Source organism: Sylvia atricapilla, chromosome 33, assembly GCF_009819655.1.
Source record: "Sylvia atricapilla isolate bSylAtr1 chromosome 33, bSylAtr1.pri, whole genome shotgun sequence".
Taxonomy (NCBI): Eukaryota; Metazoa; Chordata; class Aves; order Passeriformes; family Sylviidae; genus Sylvia; species Sylvia atricapilla.
The window spans coordinates 116,925-132,954 of record NC_089172.1 but is presented as its reverse complement, the minus strand read 5'-3'; the positions used below and the strand labels follow the sequence as shown (position 1 = coordinate 132,954).

General features: G+C 59.3%; 8 protein-coding genes across 8 annotated transcripts; 4 read left to right on the top strand and 4 right to left on the bottom strand.

Annotated features, from left to right (window-relative positions):
* Positions 1–939: 939 nt before the first annotated feature.
* LOC136373160 (scale keratin-like) lies at positions 940–1,332 on the bottom strand. The gene has a single exon (XM_066338089.1). The coding sequence runs from the start codon at positions 1,330–1,332 to the stop codon at positions 940–942; it is 393 nt and encodes a 130-aa protein (XP_066194186.1).
* A 1,636-nt stretch (positions 1,333–2,968) lies between these two features.
* Positions 2,969–3,361, top strand: LOC136373220 (scale keratin-like). Its single transcript, XM_066338141.1, has one exon. It carries the CDS (start codon positions 2,969–2,971, stop codon positions 3,359–3,361), a length of 393 nt encoding a protein of 130 aa, XP_066194238.1.
* Positions 3,362–4,775: 1,414 nt separating this feature from the next.
* LOC136373219 (scale keratin-like) lies at positions 4,776–5,179 on the bottom strand. Its single transcript, XM_066338140.1, has one exon. The coding sequence runs from the start codon at positions 5,177–5,179 to the stop codon at positions 4,787–4,789; it is 393 nt and encodes a 130-aa protein (XP_066194237.1). The 3' UTR covers positions 4,776–4,786.
* Positions 5,180–6,801: 1,622 nt separating this feature from the next.
* LOC136373168 (scale keratin-like) lies at positions 6,802–7,194 on the top strand. Its single transcript, XM_066338096.1, has one exon. The coding sequence runs from the start codon at positions 6,802–6,804 to the stop codon at positions 7,192–7,194; it is 393 nt and encodes a 130-aa protein (XP_066194193.1).
* A 1,391-nt stretch (positions 7,195–8,585) lies between these two features.
* On the bottom strand, positions 8,586–8,978 carry LOC136373205 (scale keratin-like). The gene has a single exon (XM_066338127.1). It carries the CDS (start codon positions 8,976–8,978, stop codon positions 8,586–8,588), a length of 393 nt encoding a protein of 130 aa, XP_066194224.1.
* Positions 8,979–10,597: 1,619 nt separating this feature from the next.
* Positions 10,598–10,990, top strand: LOC136373185 (scale keratin-like). The gene has a single exon (XM_066338110.1). It carries the CDS (start codon positions 10,598–10,600, stop codon positions 10,988–10,990), a length of 393 nt encoding a protein of 130 aa, XP_066194207.1.
* A 1,368-nt stretch (positions 10,991–12,358) lies between these two features.
* On the bottom strand, positions 12,359–12,751 carry LOC136373173 (scale keratin-like). Its single transcript, XM_066338100.1, has one exon. The coding sequence runs from the start codon at positions 12,749–12,751 to the stop codon at positions 12,359–12,361; it is 393 nt and encodes a 130-aa protein (XP_066194197.1).
* Positions 12,752–14,387: 1,636 nt separating this feature from the next.
* LOC136373201 (scale keratin-like) lies at positions 14,388–14,780 on the top strand. Its single transcript, XM_066338124.1, has one exon. The coding sequence runs from the start codon at positions 14,388–14,390 to the stop codon at positions 14,778–14,780; it is 393 nt and encodes a 130-aa protein (XP_066194221.1).
* The last annotated feature ends 1,250 nt before the right edge of the window (positions 14,781–16,030 follow it).

The following is a 16,030-nucleotide window of genomic DNA, read 5'->3' as shown; positions in this document are numbered from 1 at the left end:
GGAGGAGGAGAAGGAGAATTAGAATGAAGAGAGGCAGAATGAGAATGGAAGAAGAAAAATGAGGATAAGGGGAAGGTGGAGGAGAAGAAGATGGACAACGGGAAGGAGAAGAACGAGAAGAGGAAAGACAAAATGAGAATGAAGGAGAGGGAGAAATATAAAGAAGGAATAGAAAGAAGAAAACACAGAAAGGGAAAGAGGAGGAATTCATGAGAAGGAAATTTATGGGACTGGGTATACTGAGGGGGAAGTCTCTCTCTGATTTCAGTCACTGCTCCTTTAGCAAAGACATGGTGGCTGAGATGTGCGCAGGGTCTGACACTATTTTCCCTTGGATGGCGCATTCTTTATATTTCTCCGTCTCCTTGTTTCTCATCTTTTCTTTCCTCTTCACATTCTACTTCTGCTTCTCCTTCCTCTTTTTCTTCTGCTCCTTACAATTATTGTCCTGCTCGTCCTGATTCCTCTTCTGCTTCCTGTTCCTCCTCTAGTCCTTCAACTTCCTCTTGTACCTCCACACCATCTTCTTCTCATTCCCGTTCTTGTTGTCCTCACATCATTCCTTTTCCTTCTTCAGTGCCTAAAACACTTTAATTGCATTTTCTTATCCACCTCAACATCTGTTCTTCCATGCCCTCATCTATTTGACCAACCCGTTCTCCTTCCATTAACCATTTTCCCCGGCAAACCCAGCACCAATTTTGCCCTTCCCACCGCAGAGCAACCCCAGGCCCAGAGTTTGGTAACTTGGGAAGACAACACTAAGACACAGGAATTAAATGCAGGAAAACATTTTTATTTAAGAAGAGAAGAGAAGCAGTGAGAGGGAGGGCGGTCAGGCCATAGGCAGGCCAGATATCATGGGCTGCAGGAGGCCAGGGCAGCTTCTGCATGCCAGGCTGACGCGGCCGCGGGGGTTTGGGCCGGGCTGTGGCGGCTCTAGCAGGGCCCGCAGGTGTCCCAGAGCTTCTTGCTGTAGCGGGGCAAGGCGCAAGGGCTGCAGGCGGGAGCAGCGTAGGCTCTGCCAAAGGTGCAGAGGCCCCCCGAGGCCTGGGTGGCGCCGGCGCCGTAGAGGCCGCCCAGCCCCAGGGAGCCGCCAAAGGCCGGTGCTCCGGAGGAGCCCACCACGGCTTGCTGGGGGAAGGAGCTGAGGATGGGCCCGGGGAAGGTGACCACCACGGGCGGCGGCTGGATCAAGGCCGAGGAGTCAGGGCACTGGCGGGCGCACAGCTCGTTGCAGCTCTCAGCGATGGGCTGGGGCACGGCCACGCCGGTCCTGGGGGGGCACAGGTCCACGCTGGTTCTTGGTGGGCAAATGTCGTAGCAGGACATCTTGGCGTGACAGAGATGAGGCTGAAAGAGAATTCAGACAAACAGGGGTTAGAAGAGACAGAGTTACCTCCTCATTCAGCAGCACCCCGTTCCCACAAACCCTGAGCGGCCAAAGCCACCCAGCCTTGCCCACTGTGCCCAGCCCTGGCCCTGTGCCCTGCAGCCCCCCGAGAGCCCTAATCCCCAGAGGCAGAGAGCTCCCAAGCCCTGCCCGAGTCCCTGTGCCCGGCCCGGCTGCATCTGTCCCGGCCCAGGGGCTCCTTCCTTGCTGTGGGCAGGAGGCTGAGCCGGGGCTGGCCGTGCCAGGCTGGTGCCAGCACAGGCTCTGCGGCGGCAGCTCTGGTGGCCAGGGAGGGCCCTGGGCAGCCCCTGGGCCAGGAGGCAGAGCCCCGCAGGCACCCACCTGGCCTTGGGCTGAGCAGAGGCAGGCGGCGGCAGTGGATGCAGCCCTGGCCCAGGACAGCGCTTTTATGGGTGGCCGCAGAGGCGGGGCAGGAGCTGCCCGTGCCGGGGACACGTGTGTGGGGACAAGGCCCGGCCTCATCCCTGCTGCCACGGGGCTCTGCTGCTGCTGCTGCTGCTGCTGACTCCTGCCTTTCCTGGCCGGCCCCAAGCTGCACCATCAGCCCCTGCAATTATCCCACTGGCACGCTGCCACTGCCACTGCCTGGGCCACAGCAGCTGCCCCCAGGCAGCGCCTGCCCTGTGCCACCGCGTGTCCCTGATGGGCACAGGGCACGGCTGGGACAAGGACCAAGGAAAGGCAGCTCCTGGGGGGCCCTGCCTGCTCAGCACCGTGCAGCACGGCACAGTCCAGCAGAGCAGGACTCCAAAGTTCCCCGGGCACGCCAGGGAACTTTGGGACACAGGGGACAAAGAGCCCTCATCCTTCCTGCCACAGGAGGAACTTGACAGCCAGCATGTCATTCTGCAGAGGGGGTACTGGAAAACCTGTGAGTGTCTGGATGTTCAGGACAGAAGTTGCAGGAGCCTGGATCTTGGAGGGGATTTGTGCATCACAGGTCAGCCCAGTGGAGCCAGAGCTCTTGTGCCTGCTTTCACAGCCCAGGGGGTTCTTTCAGATTGGGAATAAACGCCTGTTGTGGTGTTCTGCATCGACAGTGGGCAAGGAGCAGAGATCTCCACCCGGCTCAGACTGATTCCAGCCCTGCCCCACCCCTGTGCACCATTCAAGTTGTTCCTGGAGCCAAATTCCTGGGTGCCAATGCTGCTATCAAGGATGTGAGGTGGCAGGAAGGACAAGATGGCCTGGGCAGCAGGAGGTGCTGGGCTGGCAGGTGGGGGATGCTGACTCAGGGAGGGGCAGGGGCCGCACAGCCCTGGTGTCAGCAGCAGCAGCAGCAGCAGCAGGGAGTGTCCCCTGAGCAGATTGGCCCGGCTGGAGCTGAGCAATGCTGGAGCTGCTATAAAAGCCCTGGCCGGGCCAGCCTGGGCCAAGCACTGCCCTGGCCACCTTCTCCTCCTCCTCCTGCTCGTGGACAAGGGTAAGTGTGCGAGCGCTTGTGCTGACAGCTCCCTGCTGCAGCCCCGGCCCCTGTGGCTCTGGCGCTGCCCTGTGCTGCTCTCCTGCCACGGCTGCCCTCTCTTGCAGAGCACCCTCGCATCCCACGCCAAGATGTCCTGCTATGACCTGTGCCCACCCAAGACCAGCCTGGACCTGTGCCCACCCAGGACCGGCGTGGCCGTGCCCCAGCCCATCGCTGAGAGCTGCAATGAGCTGTGCGCTCGCCAGTGCCCCGACTCATCGGCCTTGATCCAGCCGCCACCCGTGGTGGTCACCTTCCCCGGGCCCATCCTCAGCTCCTTCCCCCAGCAAGCCGTGGTGGGCTCCTCCGGAGCACCGGCCTTTGGCGGCTCCCTGGGGCTGGGCGGCCTCTACGGCGCCGGCGCCACCCAGGCCTCGGGGGGCCTCTGCACCTTTGGCAGAGCCTACGCTGCTCCCGCCTGCAGCCCTTGCGCCTTGCCCCGCTACAGCAAGAAGCTCTGGGACACCTGCGGGCCCTGCTAGAGCAGACAACAACAGCCCACCAGCCCCCTGCAAACCTCAGCCTCTCTCCTCCTCTCTTTTCTCTTCCCCTTCCCCTCTGCCCAGCCCACCTCTCCTGGCTCCTTCCTGTGCCCACATTCCCGACTCCTCCACCTTCCCATCGGGCTCTTGCTGCTCTGCTCAACAGCCGTTGCGTGGGACCAGCCTGAAGGAGCAGCTCTGGGGAAGCCTGCAGAGAGATCCAGCCTGTGCCTCATGTGTCTGTGTTCTTTTTTGTGCTTAAAATAAAACAATCCTGCATCGAATTCCTGCCTCTCTGGTGTTCTTCTCAGGATTTGGGTTACAGGGCAGACCTTCCTTGTCCTACCCATGGGCACCAGGGGCTCAGCCAGGGCAGTGTCCCAGCCTCATCTTTGCCAGGCTGAGGTGGCTTTGGACAGATGCCCCAGCCCTGGCAGCTCTCAGCACACACGGGCCTGAATGGGAAGTCCAAGGAACATTTCTGGAGGCAGGCAATTTCTGTTTTGGAGCACTTGAAGCCCTGGGAACCTTCCAGACTACCATCCACACTGGTAGTGAAATAGTGACATTTTCCTGTGGGACTTGGAGCCATGCAGGGGCACTGACTGCCAGTGCTCCAGTCCCTTTGTGCTTCCACAGCTCTGGTGGACGACTTTGGACAGATATCAAATTCGGAAGTTTCCCAGTTGTTATGTCCTGTAAGTAAAATACCTTTGTCATGACTTCCTCTTCTTTGTCTTCATCTTTCCCTTTGCCTTTTCCGTTGTCTCGGTCAAAGTCTTGGTCCTGGTCATGGTCTTTTTGTGTTTGTCTGTGTCTCTTCCTGTTCATCTATATGTTTTTCTTTCATCTTCTTTTTCTCTTTCATTTCATGTACGGTTTCCCATCTTCCTCTTTATATTTTCCCTCTTCTTCTTTGTTAGTCACCCTAGTTATCCTTCACCTTCTCCTTCTCCTCCTCCTTGAAAACATTCATCTCCATCTGCTTCCTACACGCCTCGTCTTTAACTAAAACTCAACGATCATTCCCTTTCTTTTAATTTTCGTTGAACTTTATTTCTATTTTCATTTCTACTTTAATGTCCTCCTTTAGTGTCCCCTCCACCATTTGGCTTAACTTTTCCCGTCCTCTTCCATTTCCCAATTGGCAATTGGAATCAAAACAATTCAATTCCCCTCGCACTCCTTAAATCCCCCAACCCAGCGGATTCCTGATTTGAGAAAAGCAACGAAAGAGACAGGAATTGGATGCAGGAAAATTTTATTTAAATTAGGAAGGGCATCAGTGAGAGGGAGGGTGTTCAGATGGCAGGTAGCCAGGCGGGGTGTCACGGGCTGCAGGAGGCCAGGGCAGCTTGTGCCCAGCTCAGCTTGTGACTGCCAGGCTGAGGCGGCCACGGGGGTTTGGGCGGGGCTGTGGTGGCTCTAGCAGGGCCCGCAGGTGTCCCAGAGCTTCTTGCTGTAGCGGGGCAAGGCGCAAGGGCTGCAGGCGGGAGCAGCGTAGGCTCTGCCAAAGGTGCAGAGGCCCCCCGAGGCCTGGGTGGCGCCGGCGCCGTAGAGGCCGCCCAGCCCCAGGGAGCCGCCAAAGGCCGGTGCTCCGGAGGAGCCCACCACGGCTTGCTGGGGGAAGGAGGTGAGGATGGGCCCGGGGAAGGTGACCACCACGGGCGGCGGCTGGATCAAGGCCGACGAGTCGGGGCACTGGCGGGCGCACAGCTCGTTGCAGCTCTCAGCGATGGGCTGGGGCACGGCCACGCCGGTCCTGGGGGGGCACAGGTCCAGGCTGGTTCTTGGTGGGCAAATGTCGTAGCAGGACATCTTGGCACGACAGAGATGAGGCTGAAAGAGAATTCAGACAAACAGGGGTTAGATGAGACATAGTTACCTCCTCATTAAGCAGCGCCCTGTTCCCACAAATCCTGAGCAGCCAAAGCCACCCAGCCTTGCCCACCGTGCCCAGCCCTGGCCCTGTGCCCTGCAGCCCCCTGAGAGCCCTGATCCCCAGAGGCAGAGAGCTCCCAAGCCCTGCCCGAGTCCCTGTGCCCGGCCCGGCTGCGTCTGTCCCGGCCCAGGGCTCCTTCCTTGCTGTGGGCAGGAGGCTGAGCCGGGGCTGGCCGTGCCAGGCTGGTGCCAGCACAGGCTCTGCGGCGGCAGCTCTGGTGGCCAGGGAGGGCCCTGGGCAGCCCCTGGGCCAGGAGGCAGAGCCCCGCAGGCACCCACCTGGCCTTGGGCTGAGCAGAGGCAGGCGGCGGCAGTGGATGCAGCCCTGGCCCAGGACAGCGCTTTTATGGGTGGCCGCAGAGGCGGGGCAGGAGCTGCCCGTGCTGGGGACACGTGTGTGGGGACAAGGCCCGGCCTCATCCCTGCTGCCACGGGGCTCTGCTGCTGCTGCTGACTCCTGCCTTTCCTGGCCGGCCCCAAGCTGCACCATCAGCCCCTGCAATTATCCCGCTGGCACGCTGCCACTGCCACCGCCTGGGCCACAGCAGCTGCCCCCAGGGAGCGCCTGCCCTGTGCCACCGCCTGTCCCTGATGGGCACAGGGCACGGCTGGGCCAAGGCCCAAGGAAAGGCAGCTCCTGGGGGCCATGCCTGCTCAGCACCGTGCAGCACGGCACAGTCCAGCAGAGCAGGACTCCATCTGCTGCCGGGCACTGCCAGGGAGCTCTGGGACACAGGAGAGAAAGCGCCCTCATCCTTCCTGCAGCGGGAGGCACTTGACAGCCAGCATGTAATTCTGCAGAGGGGGTGTTTTAAAACCTGTGTGAGTCTGGATGTTCAGGACAGGAGTTGCAGGAGCCTGGATCATGGAGGGGTTCTGTGCATCACAGGACAGCCTAGGGGAGCCAGAACCCCTCCACCTGTTCCCGAGCCCAGGGGGTTCTTTTAGATTGGGAACAAACACACGTTTTGTTGTTCCCCATCGATATTGGGCAAGGAGCAGAGATGTCCGCCTTGTCCAGGCTGATTCCTGCCCTGCCTCACCCCTGTGCACCATTCAAGTTGTTCCTGGAGCCAAATTCCTGGGTGCCAATGCTGCTATCAAGGATGTGATGGGGCAGGAAGGACAAGATGGCTTGGGCAGCAGGAGGTGCTTGGATGGCAGCTGGCGGATGCTGACTCAGGGAGGGGCAGGGGCCACACAGCCCTGGTGTCAGCAGCAGCAGCAGCAGCAGGGAGTGTCCCCTGAGCAGATTGGCCCGGCTGGAGCTGAGCAATGCTGGGGCTGCTATAAAAGCCCTGGGCAGGCCAGCCCAGGCCAAGCACTGTGCTGGCCACCTTCTCCTCCTCCTCCTGCTCGTTTACAAGGGTAAGTGTGCGAGCGCTTGTGCTGGCGTCTCCCTGCTGCAGCCCCGGCCCCTGTGGCTCTGGCGCTGCCCTGTGCTGCTCTCCTGCCACGGCTGCCCTCTCTTGCAGAGCACCCTCGCATCCCACGCCAAGATGTCCTGCTACGACCTGTGCCCACCCAAGTCCAGCCTGGACCTGTGCCCCCCGAGGACCGGCGTGGCCGTGCCCCAGCCCATCGCTGAGAGCTGCAACGAGCTGTGCACCCGCCAGTGCCCCGACTCGTCGGCCTTGATCCAGCCGCCGCCTGTGGTGGTCACCTTCCCCGGGCCCATCCTCACCTCCTTCCCCCAGCAAGCCGTGGTGGGCTCCTCCGGAGCACCGGCCTTTGGCGGCTCCCTGGGGCTGGGCGGCCTCTACGGTGCTGGCGCCACCCAGGCCTCGGGGGGCCTCTGCACCTTTGGCAGAGCCTACGCTGCTCCCGCCTGCAGCCCTTGCGCCTTGCCCCGCTACAGCAGGAAGCTCTGGGACACCTGCGGGCCCTGCTAGAGCTGCCACAGCCCGGCCCCAACCCCCGCGGTCACCTCAGCCCGGCAGGGACAAGCTGAGCTGGGCACAAGCTGCCCTGGCCTCCTGCAGCCCGTGACACCCTGACTGGTGGCCTGCCTGCGGCCCCACCGCCCTCCTTGTCACTGCCTCTCCTTCTTTCTTAATGCAATAAAGTTTTCCTGCATCCAACTCCTGTCTCTTTGCCTACTTTTACCAAATCAGGAAGACTCTGACGCTGGGGTAGTTCTTTCAGTGGGAAGCAAGAGTTGCTTCTTTGGCCAGGGAAATGGAAAATGGAATGCGGAAGGAAGATTTGAATGGAAGTAAGAAGGGGAGAATGGATGGTTAAATGGGGAAGAGAATAGAATGAAAATGGGAAAGGAATCAAAAATAGCAAATGTATGGAAGGGGTTGATTTGGAGGAGAAGGGGGAGGAGGAGGAGAATTAGAATGAAGAGTGGGAGAATGAGAACGGAAGAAGAAAAATGAGGAAAAGAAGTAGGTGGAGGAGAAGAAGGTGGATAAGAGGCAGGAGAAGAAGAAGAAGAGGAAAGTCAAATAGAGAACCAAGAAGAGGGAGAAATATTAAGAAGGATATAAAGAGTAAAACATAGAAAGGGAAAGAGGAGTTAATGACAAGGAAATTTAATGGATTTGGTACATTGAAGGAGAGGTGTCTTTCTGATTTAATCCCTGCTCCTTTACCAGACCCATGTTGGCACTGAGGGGCGGAGGCACTGACAGCCTCTTCCCCTGGATGGCTCACTCTTTATATTTCTCCCTCTCCTTTTTTTCTCATCTTTGCATTCCTCATCTAATTCCCTTTCCACTTGTCCTTCTTCTTCTTTTTTGCCTTCCCGTGATTGTCGTTGTCCAATTCACACTTCTTGCCCTTTTGGTTCCCCTTTTCCTTGTCCTTCTTCTTCTCCTTTGTCTCCTTCTGCCCCTTCCACTTCTTCTTCTCCTACTTCTAATTCTTATTTTTGTTTTCCACCTCTGCCGCCTTTACCCACACCGAGACCCCTTTTATTTCATTTTCTTCTCCACCTCAACATCTGTTATCAGATTCCTTTACCACTTTCAACATCACCTTTCCCTTACATTTCCCATTCCCCCATTGGCATCTCAACACGTTTCTGGTCCAGAATATGGAACTTCCAAACCCTGGGTGTACCCATGGCTAAGCAGAAGGAGGCAAAGAGACAAAATTGGATGCAACAAAACTTTATTGTACTAAGAAGGGCATGAAAAGCAGTGATAAACTAAGGCAGTCAAGCCACAGGCAGGCCGGGAGTCACGGGCTGCAGGGGGCCAGGGCAGTCTGTGCCCAGCTCAGCTTGTCCCTGCCGGGCTGAGGCGGCCGCGGGGGTTTGGGCCGGGCTGTGGCGGCTCTAGCAGGGCCCGCAGGTGTCCCAGAGCTTCTTGGTGTAGCGGGGCAAGGCGCAAGGGCTGCAGGCGGGAGCAGCGTAGGCTCTGCCAAAGGTGCAGAGGCCCCCCGAGGCCTGGGTGGCGCCGGCGCCGTAGAGGCCGCCCAGCCCCAGGGAGCCGCCAAAGGCCGGTGCTCCGGAGGAGCCCACCACGGCTTGCTGGGGGAAGGAGGTGAGGATGGGCCCGGGGAAGGTGACCACCACGGGCGGCGGCTGGATCAAGGCCGACGAGTCGGGGCACTGGCGGGCGCACAGCTCGTTGCAGCTCTCAGCGATGGGCTGGGGCACGGCCACGCCGGTCCTGGGGCGGCACAGGTCCACGCTGGTTCTTGGTGGGCAAATGTCGTAGCAGGACATCTTGGCGTGGGATGCGAGGGTGCTCTGCAAGAGAGGGCAGCCGTGGCAGGAGAGCAGCACAGGGCAGCGCCAGAGCCACAGGGACCGGGGCTGCAGCAGCGAGCCGCCAGCACAAGCGCTCGCACACTTACCCTTGTCCACGAGCAGGAGGAGGAGGAGAAGGTGGCCAGGGCAGTGCTTGGCCCAGGCTGGCCCGGCCAGGGCTTTTATAGCTGCCCCACCATTGCTCAGCTCCAGCCGGGCCAATCTGCTCAGGGGACACTCCCTGCTGCTGCTGCTGCTGACACCAGGGCTGTGCGGCCCCTGCCCCTCCCTGAGTCAGCATCCCCCAGCTGCCAGCCCAGCACCTCCTGCTGCCCAAGCCATCTTGTCCTTCCTGCCACATCACATCCTTGATAGCACCATTGGCACCCAGGAATTTGGCTCCAGGAACAACTTGAATGGTGCACAGGGGTGGGGCAGTGCTGGAATCAGCCTGGACATGGTGGACATCTCTGCTCCTTGCCCAGTCTCGATGGGGAACAGCACGAGGGGTGTTTGTTTCCAATCTGAAAGAATCCCCTGGGCTCTGAAGAAAGGCACGTGAATTCTGGCTCTCCTGCGCTGTCCTGTGTTTCACAAATGCACAAATTTCCTCTGTCGTCCAGACTCCTGCAACTCCTGTCCTGACCATCCAGACCCTCACAGACCTCCTCTGCAGCATGACATGCTGGCTGTCAAGTGCCTCCCGTGGCAGAAGGGTGAGGGCGCTTTCTCCCCTGTGTCCCAGAGCTCCCTGGCAGTGCCCGGCAGCAGATGGAGTCCTGCTCTGCTGGACTGTGCCGTGCTGCACGGTGCTGAGCAGGCATGGCCCCCCAGGAACTGCCTTTCCTTGGGCCTTGGCTCAGCCGTGCCCTGTGCCCATCAGGGACACGCGGTGGCACAGGGAAGGCGCTGCCTGGGGGCAGCTGCTGTGGCCCAGGCGGTGGCAGTGACAGTGTGCCAGCGGGATAATTGCAGGGGCTGATGGTGCAGCTTGGGGCCGGCCAGGAAAGGCAGGAGTCAGCAGCAGCAGCAGAGCCCCGTGGCAGCAGGGATGAGGCCGGGCCTTGTCCCCACACACGTGTCCCCAGCACGGGCAGCTCCTGCCCCGCCTCTGCGGCCACCCATAAAAGCGCTGTCCTGGGCCAGGGCTGCATCCACTGCCGCCGCCTGCCTCTGCTCAGCCCAAGGCCAGGTGGGTGCCTGCGGGGCTCTGCCTCCTGGCCCAGGGGCTGCCCAGGGCCCTCCCTGGCCACCAGAGCTGCCGCCGCAGAGCCTGTGCTGGCACCAGCCTGGCACGGCCAGCCCCGGCTCAGCCTCCTGCCCACAGCAAGGAAGGAGCCCCTGGGCCGGGACAGACGCAGCCGGGCCGGGCACAGGGACTCGGGCAGAGCTTGGGAGCTCTCTGCCTCTGGGGATCAGGGCTCTCAGGGGGCTGCAGGGCACAGGGCCAGGGCTGGGCACGGTGGGCAAGGTTGGGTGGCTTTGAACACTCCGGGACAGTGGGAACAGGGTGCTGCAGAATTGGGACATCCCGTTGTCTCATCTAACCCCTGTTTGTCTGAATTCTCTTTCAGCCTCATCTCTGTCACGCCAAGATGTCCTGCTACGACCTGTGCCCACCCAAGACCAGCCTGGACCTGTGCCCCCCCAGGACCGGCGTGGCCGTACCCCAGCCCATCGCTGAGAGCTGCAACGAGCTGTGCGCCCGCCAGTGCCCCGACTCGTCGGCCTTGATCCAGCCGCCGCCTGTGGTGGTCACCTTCCCCGGGCCCATCCTCAGCTCCTTCCCCCAGCAAGCCGTGGTGGGCTCCTCCGGAGCGCCGGCCTTTGGCGGCTCCCTGGGGCTGGGCAGCCTCTACGGCGCCGGCGCCACCCAGGCCTCGGGGGGCCTCTGCACCTTTGGCAGAGCCTACGCTGCTCCCACCTGCAGCCCTTGCGCCTTACCCCGCTACACCAAGAAGCTCTGGGACACCTGCGGGCCCTGCTAGAGCCGCCACAGCCCGGCCCAAACCCCCGCGGCCGCCTCAGCCCGGCAGGGACAAGCTGAGCTGGGCACAAGCTGCCCTGGCCTCCTGCAGCCCATGACACCCACCCTGCCTGCCCCTGACCGCCCTCCCTCTCACTGCCCCTGATGCCTTTCCTAAGTTAAATAAAGTTTTCTTGCATCCAACTCCTGTCTCTTTGCCTGCTTTTCCTAAATCAGGAAGACTCCAAGGCTGGCGGAGTTCCAGCAACGGGAAGCAAGTGTTTCTTCTTAGGGCAGGGAAATGGAAAAGAGAATGCGAAAGGGAAAGTAGAACCGAAGTGTTAAGGGGACAGTGGATGTTTTAGTGGGGAAGAGAATAGAATCAAAATGAAAACTGAATCAAAAGATAGCGAATGTAGGGAAGTGTTTGATTTGGAGCAGGAGGAGGAGAAGGAGAATTAGAATGAAGAGAAGTAGAATGAGAATGGAAGAAGAAAAATGAGGATAAGAGGAAGTTGGAGGAGAAGATGGAGAAGAGGAAGGAGAAGAGGGAGAAGGAGAAAGACAAAATGAGAATGAAGGAGAGGGATAAATATAAAGAAGGAATAGAAAGAAGAAAACACAGAAAGGGAAAGAGGAGGAGTTAATGACAAGGAAATTTAATAGACTGGGTATACTGAGGGGGAAGTCTCTCTCTGATTTCAGTCACTGCTCCTTTAGCAAAGCCATGGTGACAAAGATGGGGGCGAGACCTGACAGCCTTTTCCCCTGGATGGCCCACTCTTTCTATTTGTTCCTCTCCTTGTTTCTCACCTTTTCTTTCTTCTACTTCTTAACTTTTGCTTGTCCTTCTCCTTCCCCTTGCCCTCATTGTCCTGCCTGTCCTTATTCCTATTCTGCTTCTTGTTCTTCTTCTTGTCCTTCTGCTTCTTCTTCATCTTCTTCTGCGTCTACACCGTCTTATTCTCATTCCCATTCTTGTTGTCCTTCTTCCCCTCCTTTGCTTATTCTGCTCCGAAACCACTTGGATTTCATTTTCTTCTCCACCGTAACATCTGGTCTTCAATGCCCATATCTATTTGACCAAAATCTTTCCCTTCCATTAAACTTTTTCCCCAGCAAACCCAGCATCAACCCTGCCCCGCCCACTGCTGAGCTCCCCCAGGCCCAGAGTTTGGTGCTTTGGGAAGAAAACGCAAAGACACAGGAATTAAATGCAGGAAAATATATTTATTTAAGAAAAGAAGAGAGATAGTGAGAGGGAGGGCGGTCAGGCCACAGGCAGGCAGGGTGTCACAGGCTGAAGGAGGCCAGGGCAGATTCTGCCCAGCTCAGCTTGCCTCTGCCGGGCTGAGGTGGCTGCGGGGGTTTGGGCCGGGCTGTGGCGGCTCTAGCAGGGCCCGCAGGTGTCCCAGAGCTTCTTGCTGTAGCGGGGCAAGGCGCAAGGGCTGCAGGCGGGAGCAGCGTAGGCTCTGCCAAAGGTGCAGAGGCCCCCCGAGGCCTGAGTGGCGCCGGAGCCGTAGAGGCCGCCCAGCCCCAGGGAGCCGCCAAAGGCCGGTGCTCCGGAGGAGCCCACCACGGCTTGCTGGGGGAAGGAGGTGAGGATGGGCCCGGGGAAGGTGACCACCACAGGCGGCGGCTGGATCAAGGCCGACGAGTCGGGGCACTGGCGGGCGCACAGCTCGTTGCAGCTCTCAGCGATGGGCTGGGGCACGGCCACGCCGGTCCTGGGGGGGCACAGGTCCACGCTGGTTCTTGGTGGGCAAATGTCGTAGCAGGACATCTTGGCGTGGGATGCGAGGGTGCTCTGCAAGAGAGGGCAGCCGTGGCAGGAGAGCAGCACAGGGCAGCGCCAGAGCCACAGGGGCCGGGGTTGCAGCAGCGAGCCGCCAGCACAAGCGCTCACACACTTACCCTTGTCCACGAGCAGGAGGAGGAGGAGAAGGTGGCCAGGGCAGTGCTTGGCCCAGGCTGGCCCGGCCAGGGCTTTTATAGCAGCCCCAGCATTGCTCAGCTCCAGCGGGGCCAATCTGCTCAGGGGACACTCCCTGCTGCTGCTGCTGCTGACACCAGGGCTGTGCAGCCCCTGCCCCTCCCTGAGTCAGCATCCCCCAGCTGCCAGCCCAGCACCTCCCGCTGCCCAAGCCGTCTTGTCCTTCCTGCCACCTCACATCCTTGATAGCAGCATTGGCACCCAAGAATTTGGCTCCAGGAACAACTTGAATGGTGCACAGGGGTGGGGCAGGGCAGGAATCAGCCTGGAGAAGGTGGACATCTCTGCTCCTTGCCCAATATCAATGGGGAAAAACAAAACGTGTGTTTATTCCCAATCTAAAAGAACCCCCTGGGATCTGAGAACAGGTGGATGGGCTCTTGCGCCCCTGGGCTGTCCTGTGATGCACAGATCCCCTCCATGATCCAGACTCCTGCAACTCCTGTCCTGACCATCCAGAACCTCACAGGTTTTCCAGCACCCCCGTCTGCAGAATGACATGCTGGCTATGTCAAGTTCCTCCCGTGGCAGGAAGGACGATGGCTCTTGTCCCCTGTGTCCCAGAGCTCCCTACCAGTGCCTGGGGGCAGATGGAGTCCTGCTCTGCTGGACTGTGCCGTGCTGCACGGTGCTGAGCAGGCAGGGCCCCCCAGGAGCTGCCTTTCCTTGGGCCTTGGCCCAGCCGTGCCCTGTGCCCATCAGGGACACGCGGTGGCAAAGGGCAGGTGTTGCCTGGGGGCGGCTGCTGTGGCCCAGGCGGTGGCAGTGGCAGTGTGCCAGTGGGATAATTGCAGGGGCTGATGGTGCAGCTTGGGGCCAGCCAGGAAAGGCAGAAGTCAGCAGCAGCAGCAGCAGCAGCAGCAGAGCCCCGTGGCAGCAGGGATGAGGCCGGGCCTTGTCCCCACACACGTGTCCCCAGCACGGGCAGCTCCTGCCCCGCCTCTGCGGCCACCCATAAAAGCGCTGTCCTGGGCCAGGGCTGCATCCACTGCCTCCGCCTGCCTCTGCTCAGCCCAAGGCCAGGTGGGTGCCTGCGGGGCTCTGCCTCCTGGCCCAGGGGCTGCCCAGGGCCCTCCCTGGCCACCAGAGCTGCCGCCGCAGAGCCTGTGCTGGCACCAGCCTGGCACGGCCAGCCCCGGCTCAGCCTCCTGCCCACAGCAAGGAAGGAGCCCCTGGGCTGGGACAGACGCAGCCGGGACGGGCACAGGGACTCGGGCAGGGCTTGGGAGCTCTCTGCCTCTGGGGATCAGGGCTCTCAGGGGGCTGCAAAGCACAGGGCCAGGGCTGGGCACGGTGGGCAAGGTTGGGTGGCTTTGAACACTCCGGGACAGTGGGAACAGGGTGCTGCTGAATTGGGACATCCCGTTGTCTCATCTAACCCCTGTTTGTCTGAATTCTCTTTCAGCCTCATCTCTGTCACGCCAAGATGTCCTGCTACGACCTGTGCCCGCCCAAGGCCAGCCTGGACCTGTGCCCCCCCAGGACCGGCGTGGCCGTGCCCCAGCCCATCGCTGAGAGCTGCAACGAGCTGTGCGCCCGCCAGTGCCCCGACTCGTCGGCCTTGATCCAGCCGCCACCCGTGGTGGTCACCTTCCCCGGGCCTATCCTCACCTCCTTCCCCCAGCAAGCCGTGGTGGGCTCCTCCGGAGCACCGGCCTTTGGCGGCTCCCTGGGGCTGGGCGGCCTCTACGGCGCCGGCGCCACCCAGGCCTCGGGGGGCCTCTGCACCTTTGGCAGAGCCTACGCTGCTCCCCCCTGCAGCCCTTGCGCCTTGCCCCGCTACAGCAAGAAGCTCTGGGACACCTGCGGGCCCTGCTAGAGCCGCCACAGCCCGGCCAAAACCCCCGTGGCCGCCTCAGCCCGGCAGGGACAAGCTGAGCTGGGCACAAGCTGCCCTGGCCTCCTGCAGCCCGTGACACCCGGCCTGCCTGCCCCTGACCGCCCTCCCTCTCACTGCTTCACTTCTCTTGTTTAATAAATATATTTTCTTGCATCCAATTCCTGTCTCTTAGTGTTGTCTTCCCAAGTTACAAAACTCTGGGCCTGGGGTTGCTCTGCGGTGGGAAGGGCGAAATTGGTGCTGGGTTTGCCGGGGAAAATGGTTAATGGAAGGGGAACGGGTTGGTCAAATAGATGAGGGCATGGGAGGGCAGATGTTAAGGTGGATAAGAAAATGATATGAAAGCGTTTTAGGCACAGAAGAAGGAAAAGGAAGGGTATGAGGACAACAAGAATGGGAATGAGAAGTTCGTGTAGAGGTACAAGAGGAAGTTGAAGGACTAGAGGAAGAACAGGAAGCAGAAGAGGAATCAGTACGAGCAGGGCAATAATTGTAAGGAGAAGAAGAAAAGCAAGAAGGGCAAGCAGAAGTAGAATGTGAAGAGGAAAGAAAAGATGAGAAACAAGGAGATGGAGAAATATAAAGAATGCGCCATCCAAGGGAAAATGCTGTCAGACCCTGCGTCCATCTCTGTCACCATGTCTTTGCTAAAGGTGCAGTGACTGAAATCAGAGAGAGACTTCCCCCTCAGTATACCCAGTCCCTTAAATTTCCTTGTCATGAACTCCTCCTCTTTCCCTTTCTGTGTTTTCTTCTTTATATTCCTTCTTTATAATTCTCCCTCTCCTTGATTCTCATTTTGTCTTTCCTCTTCGCGTTCTTCTCCTTCCCCTTGTCCATCTTCTTCTCCTCCACCTTCCCCTTATCCTCATTTTTCTTTTTCCATTCTCATTCCGCCTCTCTGCATTCAAATACTCCTTCTCCTCCTCCTTCTCCTCCAAATCAACTCCTTCCATACATACGCTATATTTTAATTCCGTTATCATTTTGATTCTATTCTCTTCCCCACTAAAACATCCACTGTTCCCTCCACACTTCCGTTCAACTCTCCCTTCTGCATTCCATTTTCCATTTCCCTGCCCAACCAGGCAACACTTGCTTACCACAACTGGAACTGCACCAGCCCTGGAGTATTCCTCTGGGAATACTTGGAGTATTTATTTGGGAAAAACAGGCAAAGAGACAGGAATTAGATGCAGGAAAACTTTATTGTATTAAGAAGGGAAGGA